A 12,550-nucleotide genomic window follows, 5' to 3' on the forward strand; every position below is an offset into this window, starting at 1 on the left:
ATACTGTTTCAAGATCTATCTTTCTTTCTTTCTTTCTTTCTTTCTTTCTTTCTTTCTTTCTTTCTTTCTTTCTTTCTTTCTTTCTTTCTTTCTTTCTTTCTTTCTTTCTTTCTTTCTTAACAGCTCACTGTTGGAATCCTCCAAGCAGCTGAACTGCCAGCATTGGACATGGGAGGTACATCTGATCCTTATGTCAAAGTCTTCCTACTTCCAGACAAAAAGAAGAAGTATGAGACCAAAGTACAAAAGAAGACCCTCAATCCAACCTATAATGAGACTTTTGTCTTTAAGGTAAGATTTCTAATCTGGATATTCTTTGCATGGTTGGTATGTTGGCTTGGCTATTTTGCCTTCAAAATAATTTATGTACATCTGTGATCAATACCCAGCCTCACCCCAAATGGAACTCAAAAAGAAAAGGCTGGTAATGAAATGCTGAAGAACTAATACTTGAAACCATATCAAACAACAGGACATTATTCCTATAATAAATAGTCTACCAGTAAATGAGAACTGAAACACAATGGAGAAAAAGAATAAGAAAGTTGATTGAAATTTTAATAACAAGAATTAAAATGGCTGGCAGGGCTCAACACTGCCAGGATACTGGAAAAGTTGTCCAAACAATACGTGACTAGCAATTATGTCTTAGGAAATAGATAGTAGTAGCACTGTGATTAAATTCTCTAAAAAGTTTAGTTTTAGGCATTATGCTGTAAATTATATACGGTATGCCAATTTACATGTTAGTAGTACTGTGATTAAATTCTCTAGAAAGTTTTCTTTTATGCATTACTGTATGTCAATACATGTGTTAGTAGTGCTTAATTAGTTATCTAAAAAAATTAATTTTATGCATTTTATGTAGTTCATTTTGAAGAAGCAATCTTATTTGCTTCACTGAGGCAAAAATGCTACCCATTTGTCTTGATAAAGCAGTTTAGGTGGCCACAAAATTCTGTAGGCCAGTTTTTTGGAATATGGACATAATATAAAGATGGGAATAATATTTGTCAAAGCCAACACTGAAAGCTTTTCAGCCGTTACCCTTGAAAAATACTGCTGTCCTCTAGCAACAGCAATAGCACTTAGACTTATATACCACTTCCCCGTGCTTTTACAGCCCTATCTAAGCAGTTTACACAGTCAGCAACAATCTGGGTCCTTGTTTTACCCACCTTGGAAGGATGGAAGGCTGAGTGACTTTGAGCCTGGCGAGATTCGAACTGCCAAATTGCAGGCAGCTGGCAGTCAGCAGAAGTAGCCTTCATTACTGCATTGCAACTACTGCACCACAGTAGCTCTAGTTAATGATGTGGATGAGACATGCTAGCTAGGAACTTCTCGAAGACATTGTGGTTAGAAGACCTGCCTGACTGCCTAACTCCTAATGCCCAGGAGTTTCACTTTGCCTTAGAAGCAAGGGTGCCTCTATCACTTCATCAAACAGTTCTGAAGATGTATTATGTCTGAGCCTTCGTTGAAATAAACACTCCTTTGAAGTTTCATACAGTCCCCTAAGCATGTGAGAATATAAGCAATATTATGTTTTTATAACTTTCTGCTAAACAGAAAGTGGGAAGATCCATTTTTTCTATAGTTTAATATGAATGTCTGTCTTTATACCATTTATTAACAGTTTCAAAGCTTTTTTTAAATTACTAGAAGAATAAATAGAAATTTTAAAATCCAGGTATGAAATAGTTTATGCATTTTTCTCCTCTTGCGTTGCAAATTTTGAGACAATTTTATTAAGCTGATTCTCATATTTACTCAACATACTAGTGGAGTAATTTTTAATTAGTAACTGAATTTTAATCATGCTTTCCTTCTTTAAAATTCAAAATATTTTGAAGACAATGTATTATTTAAAACAACAAATTAAAAACAAAGCAAAATAAGAAATAATTTGAGGCAAAATAAGCATCAAGTCAAGCCAAAGATCTTTCTACACAAAGATCTGGTCATTTTTCTAAGGCTTTTAGATGCAGGGAGATGGCATGTATTATTACAAAAACTTTAAAGAGTAGTAAAAAAGAAAGAAAACTCTTGACCAGTTTATCTTGAAAGGTAATGTGATGCCCTTGAAATCTTAAAAGTTTATTACTGCTTGAATGGTATTCTGAAGGGTAGCTTCCACCTAAAACTAATGAATAAGTACTTCAGTCCACCATTATTTCATAATGAATATACTAGAAATTAAAGCAAGTGAGCCATAGCTACTCGCTTCTACTTTTTGAAAAGTTGTTCTTTTCTTGGTACAAAAAGTGGTTGACCATTTTTAATCCTAGAATCAGAATGTGAATGTCAGTTTAGAAACACTGGATCTATTTGTAATCCTCCAAGCTTTTGTACATTGTTTTCATTGTTTTCTTCCTCTTTTGCAAGGGCCTTAATCAAATTTCATGAAATTAGGCATCCCATATCACGAGATGAAAAGAAAGTAGTCTCTTCCCTATTTCTTTGTTGTCATGTAGTGAAGATCCAGATTTTTTGCACCCAAGATAGATTATGGCTACACAAGACCTTTCTAAAAGGTTTATCAATGTTTCCTTTCAATTGCTAAATATAGCAATAGCACTATATTGGCCAATATACCACTTTATAGTGCTTTACAGCCCTAAGTGGTTTACAGAGTCAGCATATTGCCCCCAACAATCTGGGTCTTCATTTTACCCACCTTGGAAGGATGGAAGGCTGAGTCAACCTTGAGCTGCTTAGAACAAAGTCCTGGAGTGAGCAGTGAGTTAGCCTGCAGTACTGAATTCTAATCTCTGCACCACCACAGCTCTATAGAAATGCTATATTATTGAAAAAGTTCCTTGACTTTTGTTGTAACAGATTCCATACCAAGAGCTTGGTGGGAAGACTTTGGTGATGGCCATCTATGACTTTGACCGATTTTCTAAGCATGATATCATTGGGGAAGTCAAGGTACCCATGAATACTGTGGACTTAGGACAACCCATTGAAGAATGGAGGGATCTAGAGAGTGCAGAAAAAGAGGAGGTAAGTGTTTTCTCCACTTGCTCTTTGAACTTCAGTTGTGAAATATGGATTTAACTTTCTCTACAAAGAATCTAGAGGTGGTAAATTTGGGATAGTCTCATGGTCTTGGGAAGAAAACGTCCCTGCTAGCCAGAACTCCCATACTTGAGCAGTTGAACTATGCTTGATCTCTAACCAGTCTGCATCTTATCTCTCTGCTGTTAAGCTGCTAGGGAAGTGATGGGCCTGCCCCTAAAACCTAGTTCTGGTTTATTACCTTGTTTGTAGAAGAAGGCTTTGGATTTAAAATGCAGCACTATTATGTGTATAGCTAACTACTTTGTAGGGGAAGTTGTCCTCCAAAACTAACAACTTCATATAATATGTTTTGTGCTACAGCTCTCATTAGTCTCAATGAGAGACTATGAGAGACTGTGATCAAGAACAAGCAGCAATGATGATATCTAAAAAGCCATCTGTTTCTAGAGCACTTCTGGGAAACTAAGTAATCCTATGTATCCTTTGCATTTGGCACAGGGAAATTCACTTTTCCAGCCAAAGGAAGAGTAACAGAATCAACAGTAGACGGCTGGTCTCCCCCATATAAAAACTTCCCAAAACAACATATTACAAATAAGATAGTTACATTTCTTTCTATCATAGGCACAGATAATTCATAAGACACAGTAGGAGCTTTGAGTTCATTATTTTTCCAAATTTCTGTCAACAGCCAGAGAAACTGGGAGACATCTGTATCTCATTACGATATGTACCCACTGCTGGGAAATTGACTGTCTGCATACTGGAGGCCAAGAATTTGAAAAAGATGGATGTTGGAGGACTTTCTGGTGAGTGAAAATCAACAACATATCCACTAGGTGACACTTCTGAGCTATTCCAATATCCGTCAGTACAAACAAATAGTTCCCCTTCAAGCATTCTGCAGTCAAAAAGACCATTAGAGAGCAGCAGAGATACAGAAACCTCAAATACTATTTGCCATCTAGTGTTTTTCTGTGTACTTTGTAGAGCATAATATGCTTACTTTCTTTTGCAAAATCTTTGAGTTCAAAGCTTCTTTGATTTTTTGACATGAAAACAGTTACCAGCCCATGTGCTTGCTGGAAAATCTTCATGAATAGTGGCTAGATTCAGGGGTGAGATGCTACCGGTTCTGCCTGGTTCTAAAGAACCAGTAGCTCTGAAGAGCAGCAGACACCAAACCAGTTTTGTGTTTGCTGCTGTTTGGCCCACCTGCCTGCCTGGGCTCTTACCTGTCCTTTATTTCCTGCTTTTTCAATCTCAGCTGCTTTGCGCGGCACAACTGAGGTTGAAAAAGCAGGAAAAAAGAGGCTTTTCAAACACTGTGCACCCAGCTTTTCAGCTGTCCAGGCAGCACAGCTGATGATTTCTTTTACACGCGTATAGTCACCAAACCAGTAGTAACACTGGTTGAATCCCAGCCCTGGCTAGATTCCAAGGTACACAATGAATGTGGGCAAAATGCTGAATCGGAAGGAAAGGTAGCAACACTACTGGATCTTCTTGTCCATTTGTATTTTAAATTACACGTCCAGTTCCTTCTTATAATTTTCTTAACAAGAGAAAGAATCCAAGCATATTCAGAGTAGGCAGAGTAGGCAGAGTAGGCAAGGCAAACCCCTGCCACCCAATAAACTTCATTTCTCCAAAATTCTTACAATAGTATAGTTAACTAAATATGTTAATGAAATATCTGGAAACCAAAAACTAAGCTTGGAGACCACCAGGAGACCACCAACAGTGTAATATTTATTTATTTTATTTATTGATTTGATTTGTCAATCACTTACAAGATAATAGGTATAAGTATAAACATAGTTATGAATACATGAAATGGATACATATAAGAAAAATTAAAAAAATCAATAGGACAGGGACACTAGGCATGTTGGTGCGCTTATGCATGCCCCCTACAGACCTCTTAGGAAGGGGGTGAGGTCAATAGTAGACAGTCTAAGGTTAAAGTTTTAGGGGTTTGGGGAAAAAAACCACAGAATCAGGTAGAGTATTCCAGACATTGATCACTGTTGCTGAAGTATTTCCTGCAATCAAGTTTGGTGCACTTAACCTTGAGTTTATATCTATTGTGCGCTCTTGTATTGTTATGGTTGAAGCTGGAGTATTCATTGACAGGTAGGACATTGCAATGGATGATTTTATATACTATACTTAGATCGGACCGAAGGCGGCGTAGTTCTAGATTTTCTAGGTCTAGAATTTCAAATCTGGTGGCATAAGGTATTCTGTAACGAGTAGAGGAGTAGAGAACTCTTCTTGTGAAATATTTCTGGACTTTCTCAACTGTTTAATATCAGATACGTAATGTGGGTTCCAGACTGATGAGCTGTATTTGAGTATTGGTCTAGCAAATGTTTTGTATGCTCTAGTTAGTAGTGTGATATTACCAGAGAAAAAGCTACATAGGATTAGGTTAACAACTCTTAATGCCTTTTTGGCTATGTAGTTATAGTGGGCTCTAGCACCTAGATCATTAGAGATGAGTACTCCAAGGTCCTTGACAGAGTTATATGCCAACCCTTAGATACACATACAATATTATCTACTTTTAAAATTATTCTGGCCAGATGTTTTAAAAGCTGGGAGAGCATAGAACAAATACGATCCCCCCAAATGTACATTTGATAGCTTGCAGATGCATCAAATTAGTATTCCACAAAGATGGGCCTTAGATAGACACTTTCAGAAGAATTTTCCTGCAAATCTTAACCATCAACAGTTTCATAGCGTGGAGGTAGTCTTTTACACAGTCAAACTTTAAGCCATTGAGGACTTTTAAATAAATACAAATATATTAAACAATGCTTGGTAAGCAATTCGCAATCAATACAGAGATTTCTGTGTAGGCATCAGAAAATACCATCTAAAATACTTAAATAAAAAGCATAAAATACCAGTCAACCCGCTGCAACTTCTGAGTATTTTAAATGTAAGTCCCAATAGAATGCATTTTACTCATAGACTCATGGATCTTCTGGTCCAATGCCTTCACTGGACTAAGAAAATTTATACCATCTCAGGCACATATGAAAACTCCAGTGCTGGAGTGCCCACAATGCCAGGGACAAGTTGTTCCTTTTCTCTTCATAGCTATCAAGGTAAAAAAAAAAACAACCCTCATTATTTCAAATGTGGACTCCCCCTATGTAATCTATCCACTGGTTCTTGTTCTACCCTTGAACATTATCTATACCCTCTTCCTTGTTGACAGTCCTTCAAGTATTGGAAAATTGCTTCTTGTTAAAGGCTGTCAGATATGGACTTTACTCATAGTCCTCATTCCTTTTTGAACATGCAAAGATGCTATTTCATCAACAAGGCAGAGCTCTCATAATCTAATAGAACTAATTCACCAAAACTACAGTTTAAAATTATAGAATATGCAGGGAAAGCTCACTTCAGATAACTAACTACAGAACGGCTGGTTCTGAATGTAAGAATAAACCTGAGGTTCCTTTTTCCTGAATCTATTGAATGATGACTCAAAAACTCATAAAACACCCCCCACCTTCTCCATAGTCTTTCTATAAACCACATGGTCTTAATCTCTGACTAGTGAAATCCTTTTTGGATCTCTAAGGAAAATGTTTTTCTACATTTATTTTTAAAAAATAGCATAAGGAAAAGTCCTGTTTTATACTGAATCCTGACAGCTGCTTTTTTCTGATCTCAAACTTGAATAATTATCCAAATATAAAATAAAAACATATTTAAGCTAAGTCTGTATGTGGTCTGGTGACTCACTATCTAAATTTTTAGAGGATCTTGCAATCATGGGTTTGGAAGGCTTAAGAAGCAATGAAACCTTTGTCTTCTGTGACTTAAAAATTAATGTTAACAAAGTTTACATTATTTATTTTCTGCTTTCCAGTATTCGTGTAAAGAAATATAAAAGGAAAAGATTTTTTAAGCAAAAAGATTGGTTTAAAAAGAAATAAAGTGAAGTTCTGACAAAGTAAGAAAGAAATAAAACAATACCCTGGAGTGAAGCAAGGAAAAACCTGAAAAAAATAAGGAAGTTGGGCAAGGCAAGGCAAAAATCCACTCACTTGGTTGTTTTCTTGCAGACATTTCATTGCCCAAACTAATTAACATCACCTGTAAATAGACTAAATAAATAAATAGGACTTCTCTGGAAATCTAGAAAACAAGTTGTACAGTGAAAATGTACTGAAGCTTTGATAGAAAAATATATCAGAATCTTGCAGAAAACATAACAGAAGCTGCACTCCCCTAGATCAAAATTCTGATCCATCTACTCCAGCAGCCTTTTCTCACAGTAACAAACTAAGTACACAACAAGTGTCCCAGCAGAAGGCTTCATAGGCAGTCATTCTGCCATCAAGGTTAACAGCCATGAATACCCATGACTTCCATGAATTGGTCCAACCTTTTTGAAGTCAGCCAAGCTGGTAGCCAGCATTACATCTTGTGGCAGAAAATTCCAAAATCCAGCAACATATTCCATTAAAAATATTTTCTCTATTGAAGGATTCGGTTTCATAGAGTGACCTCTGGTTGAAATATTTGGGGCAGGGGCAATTGTCCTTTCATTCACTTTGTATATGAGAGATAATCTCCAGATAACCTGTTCTTGAGGTTTTATCTATATCTTTGAATGGCTTGTTTATGTATTTATTTAGTTTTGATTGTAAAATTCTATTGTTTCAGATCCTTATGTGAAAATTCATCTGCTGCAGAATGGCAAAAGGCTTAAGAAGAAGAAGACTACAGTCAAGAAGAAGACCCTGAATCCCTATTTCAATGAATCTTTCAGCTTTGAGATTCCCTTTGAACAGATACAGGTTCCCATTTTTCTCATTTGAGGGAGTGGGATTATCCAGGCAGCTCCCAGAAAACTTTGAGTTGGCATATTTCTCCATTGTCTCCCACTGCTTCACAAAGCACAAGAGGCAGATCCATAATTGGAAACAGGCAGTTCTCCATCAATGATGGTTGAACCTTGGAAAGGAAATGGGTTCAAATGCAGCTGGTGTCTCTCTGATATCTTGAGTAATTTATCATCATGGCTATGGCATCACCCAGACAGTTGGCCATGCTGGATGGAGATGGTGATAGCTGTAATCTGATATATCTAGAGGGTGTGTGTTTGGAGCAGTACATGATTCCCTTTCTCCTCATTCCTTCTCGTTTTATGCCCCTTTAATAAAAGTTTACTTGTAAGATTGTACAGGGAACCTTTCAGCAGAGTGGGTGGGGGAGGAGAATCCAATGATTCTTTCACAGTATTCTTTTGTATCAGACAGATCTTTTGTGGAACTCAATAGGCTAGAAATATTATAAAGATATAAGTTTAATTTATGTATCTTTCTGAAGCCTCTACTGCACTGGGACCAAGGAAGTGAAACTGTATATTGCAGCTCTGATTTAAAAATCTAGTGTTTTCTACTCGGTTACGTCCAAGTCTGTGGTCATGCTTGTTGGGAATCTGGAGAATTAATGGTCTTACCAAATATCAGATTGAGAAGGTTAAATTTTTTTATAAAGGACAGGCAGTCAGGCAAGCAAGCTGATTAATTGGCTAGCTATTGAAGCCCTTTGCCAAATATCTTTGCTGATGTTGTCAGTCACATTAACAATTCCTACATTTCTTTCATATTCTCTCTCTCTCTCTCTCTCTCTCTCTCTCTCTCTCTACACACACACACACACACACACACACACACACCGTGAATAAGTTCCTCTTGGATTTAAATCTATACGCGGAATATCAGCATGTAACAGAACATAACTTTATCATGAAAATAGTATTTCTTTTCTCTTTAGAGGAACATTGGCCTAGCTTCAGCCAGAAATGATATTTACCTGAAGAATTCTTTCTACTTAAATCTTCTCATTGGAGATTTTCTGAATACTCTAAATATTTAATTTTATTAATTTACTAAATGAACTATAACATGTATTATTCACTTTTTATTATAGTCATAACTCTAGTGTGGGGTACAAAATAAGATTAAAATAATAAAATCGGAGCAAGTGACTAGAATTATAATATTAAACCAACAGATTAAAATATTAAAACCAGAACGACAACAGCAACCAGGAATAAAGCAGCATCAATTCATGTAAAAGTCTGGATGAACGTGTTTTCTAGCACCAGCTACAACTGAGAAAATACTAAAGTATATTTTCAAGATCCTCTCCTCTTCGCCCATAAATTATCTCATAGATCTTACTGAAAAAGCAAAAACAGTCCTAGGTTGCATTAATAAAGGGATAGAATCAAGATCATATGAAATATTAACTTTATATTGCCTTGGTAAGACCACACTTGGAATATTGCATCCACTTTTGATCTCCACAATATAAAAAAGATGTTGAGACTCTAGAAAGAGTGCATAGAAGAGCAATAAAGATGATGAGGGACTGAAGACTAAAACATATGAAGAGAGGTTGCAGGAATTGGATATGTTTAATTTAATGAAAAGGAATAGGGATGACATGATAGCAGTGTTCCAATATCTAAAGGGCTGCCACAAAGAACAGGGGTCAACCTATTTTCCAAAGCTCCTGAAAGCAGGATGAAAAGCAATGGATGAAAAGCAGCCTAGAGAGAAGGAGAAATTTCCTGATGGTTAGAACAATTAATCAATGGAATGGCTTGCCTCCAGAAGTTGCAAGGGCTCCATCACTGGAGATTTTTAAGAGATTAGACAATCATTTGTCTAAATGATGTAGGAACTCCTGCTGGAGCAAGGGGTTGGACTAGAAGGCTTCCACAGTCCCTTCCAACTCTGTTCTTCTTTTAATTTGGCCTTACTAATGATCTCTGTTTTCTTGCTTCTCTCCAGAAAGTGCAAGTTGTAATTACTGTCCTGGATTATGACAAGTTGGGAAAGAACGAAGCCATTGGAAAAGTCTTTGTTGGCAACAATGCCACAGGCACCGAGCTCAGGCACTGGTCTGACATGCTTGCCAACCCTCGCCGCCCCATTGCCCAGTGGCACTCCTTGAAACCTGAAGAAGAGGTGGATGCAGCTCTTGGGAAAAACAAATAGGCAGCTCCATTTTCCAACATCACCTAATGAACATTCAAAGTGATCCAGAGCTATCAATACCTCAGTTAGGCAACATTTAGTTTTTGTTCTCTTTTCTAAGCTGCAACACTCTTTCTTTGATGGCTACAAAGGAATCCGGGTGAACTCAAGAGTATCCAGGAAGAAGTGGTTTAAAAGCTTGGTGGTTCCTTCTTTTCATATTCTTCCAAGTAGTTGGTTTGCTGCATGTCCCACCATCTTTCTGTGTTATTCTCAAGTGTACAGCAAGCTTTTTATTTGGGTTTTCCTGAGACCATCACAAATAACAGCACAAAACAGCTTTGCTTTTGCTTGTTTTGAGAGTTTCCTCCTTAAATGAGACCTTGTGCTACAGGATGATACCAGAGCCTGAAAATGTGAGATGGCCAGATACTCTGTGCTTGGTTTTTTGGGGGTGGGAGGGGAGAAGCAAGTTGTATGAAAAGGCGCTGCTGCAAAACTGTGTTCAGTAAGGTTTGGCCATTAGCCATCTATCAGGAATATTCAGGAAAAGCAATACTGGCACTGGGACATCTCTGAAGACGTGGATGGCTGGTGGATTAATTGTCTGTAATGAGAGGACTATGGTTTGGGGCATACAAGTTGCCAAATGATAATTGCCCTGTAATAACTAATATAGTGGGTCTTCTGTTAACCTTTGAATGTTCTGTTCTTAATTAAAACAATGGAGTGGTACCAGAAGATCATTGGAGCATGAAATCTACAAATGCATGCTTCTGTGGAAGGCAGAATGTAAAAACGTTCGTTTTCTTGGGGAAAAAAAAAGCCAAACACCATGTGATATTTATTCTAGGCTTCACGAGCTATCGATTTATATGAAAATGTCACTCTTTCTAAGATAGTTAGCTTATTGGTAGCAGTGCCAAGCTTAGATGCATCAGAAAAAAGCTATGTCAAGCATCTTAGGCAGCTTTGCAAATTGGATAAAAATGATAGGCCTGGGTTGATTTGCAAACATTTGCTATCATGCCATTTTACTGCCATTCTTCTTTTAAAACCACAATAGTCTATAACTCTGTTGAGTGCTGCAGATTGATTGGTGAAAAATGTTTATTTTTATGAATTTGGAACTTAAAGGATGTGAAGAAAATGCTTGAGACTGAGGTCTATGTGTTTTTCTAATGCTGAATAGCAGGAACTTGTAGATAAGTGATGGGTTAGAAACAGCAGGAAGGTCCATCTAGTGGCCAGCACAGTGCAATAAGTATCTTAAGGAAGTTTAATTTAGAAAAAAAATAAGTACCATCTGTTAGAAACTCCACGCCCCCACCCCCAGCCACATTTAATTAAGGGAGCAAAGCCAGAAATTAGTGGGAAAGTGAATTCCTTCCAACCAAAATACCAAAGATATACCAAAAGCAGCAGGGCCTTCTCTTGTCTGGATGCCAAAACATTCACTATTTCTTTTTGCTAATCCCAGAAAGTCAAGCCATATTATCATTGTTCCTGGTGCTTGCATTGATCTCTGGGGAAAAAAAAAACCTGCCCCTGTTTTTTTTATGTAGTGCCAGATACAGATACCTTTTCAGACTGATGGTAGTGGAAGGAGATTAAATGGAGGCGAGGAAATAAGATTTTTGAAATAAAAACTTCTTTTTGGTGTTCAATATTGTATTAGAATTAATGAAAAGAGGGTGAAATATCAAAACCATGAGCCTAGGAAAATTTGAGAGAGTAGTTTTTATTATTGGTGACCACTGAATTGCTTTTGTCTGGAATATCTGATCAGGGTTGAAGGAGTAAAGTAATGGTTTTCAGTTATGAGGCTGAGTGAGCAGAGCTCAGACTTGTATCTGACTTGTAAGTACAGGTACAATAGGAACAGATTTTTAAATCAGACAGTTTTAAGAGGAGAGAGAAACAGGAAATCCAGTGTATTCAGCAGTTTTTCCTGGCTGTACCTATTCATCTTGCATCTGGTTCTAAATTCTAACTTTAACCATCTGCCAGCATTGCCTTCAAGTATATTAGTTGCTTTGTCTTTGTGCTCGTTGTGCTCCCTGTAAGGGCCTAACAAAAAGCAGATTGATAGTACAAAAAGCATTCCATTCTGGTTCCTCACTGAGTAGTGCTATATATTCAAAGAATAGTTTCTTTCTCAATCCCTCTTAACTTAGAACATGATATATATATATATCCAATTAAGAGTGAGGTCATCTTTATCATTGTTGCATCATTTAGACTGCAAATAAGGACCAAAGTAATCAAAGGCCTGCTTGTTCCACTTGTACCTAAAATGTAAACAAATCAAACAAAGTACCCATGACTGAAAGTGAAGCCAGAATTTTTGAGTTTCCTGTGTGAGATCTCTTTCTTTCAAAAGAATCAATGCAAAGGATAGATAGATCATACAGATGAAAATTGAACAATTTGAGTTAAGACAGTTGATTCTAATTCTTAAAGCATTTCATTCAATATGTTGTAGGCATCCTTTATTCTTTTCT

At 37.0% G+C, this 12,550-nt stretch overlaps 1 protein-coding gene across 3 annotated transcripts in view; it reads left to right on the forward strand.

Annotated features, from left to right (window-relative positions):
• SYT2 (synaptotagmin 2) overlaps window positions 1-11,718 on the forward strand; it is an 81,308-nt gene extending 69,590 nt beyond the window's left edge. For all 3 annotated transcript variants that reach the window (XM_087929281.1, XM_087929283.1, XM_087929282.1), the window contains 5 exons: window positions 124-291; window positions 2,842-3,009; window positions 3,719-3,836; window positions 7,720-7,853; window positions 9,861-11,718. In XM_087929281.1, coding sequence (XP_087785407.1) covers window positions 124-291; window positions 2,842-3,009; window positions 3,719-3,836; window positions 7,720-7,853; window positions 9,861-10,067 — 795 coding nt within the window. In that variant the 3' untranslated portion in view covers window positions 10,068-11,718. The remainder of the gene's footprint in view (window positions 1-123; window positions 292-2,841; window positions 3,010-3,718; window positions 3,837-7,719; window positions 7,854-9,860) is intronic.
• Window positions 11,719-12,550: the final 832 nt, after the last annotated feature.

The sequence above is a fragment of the Pseudonaja textilis genome, chromosome 3 (assembly GCF_049901715.1).
Source record: "Pseudonaja textilis isolate UNSWEBS1 chromosome 3, rPseTex1.2, whole genome shotgun sequence".
Lineage (NCBI taxonomy): Eukaryota > Metazoa > Chordata > Lepidosauria > Squamata > Elapidae > Pseudonaja > Pseudonaja textilis.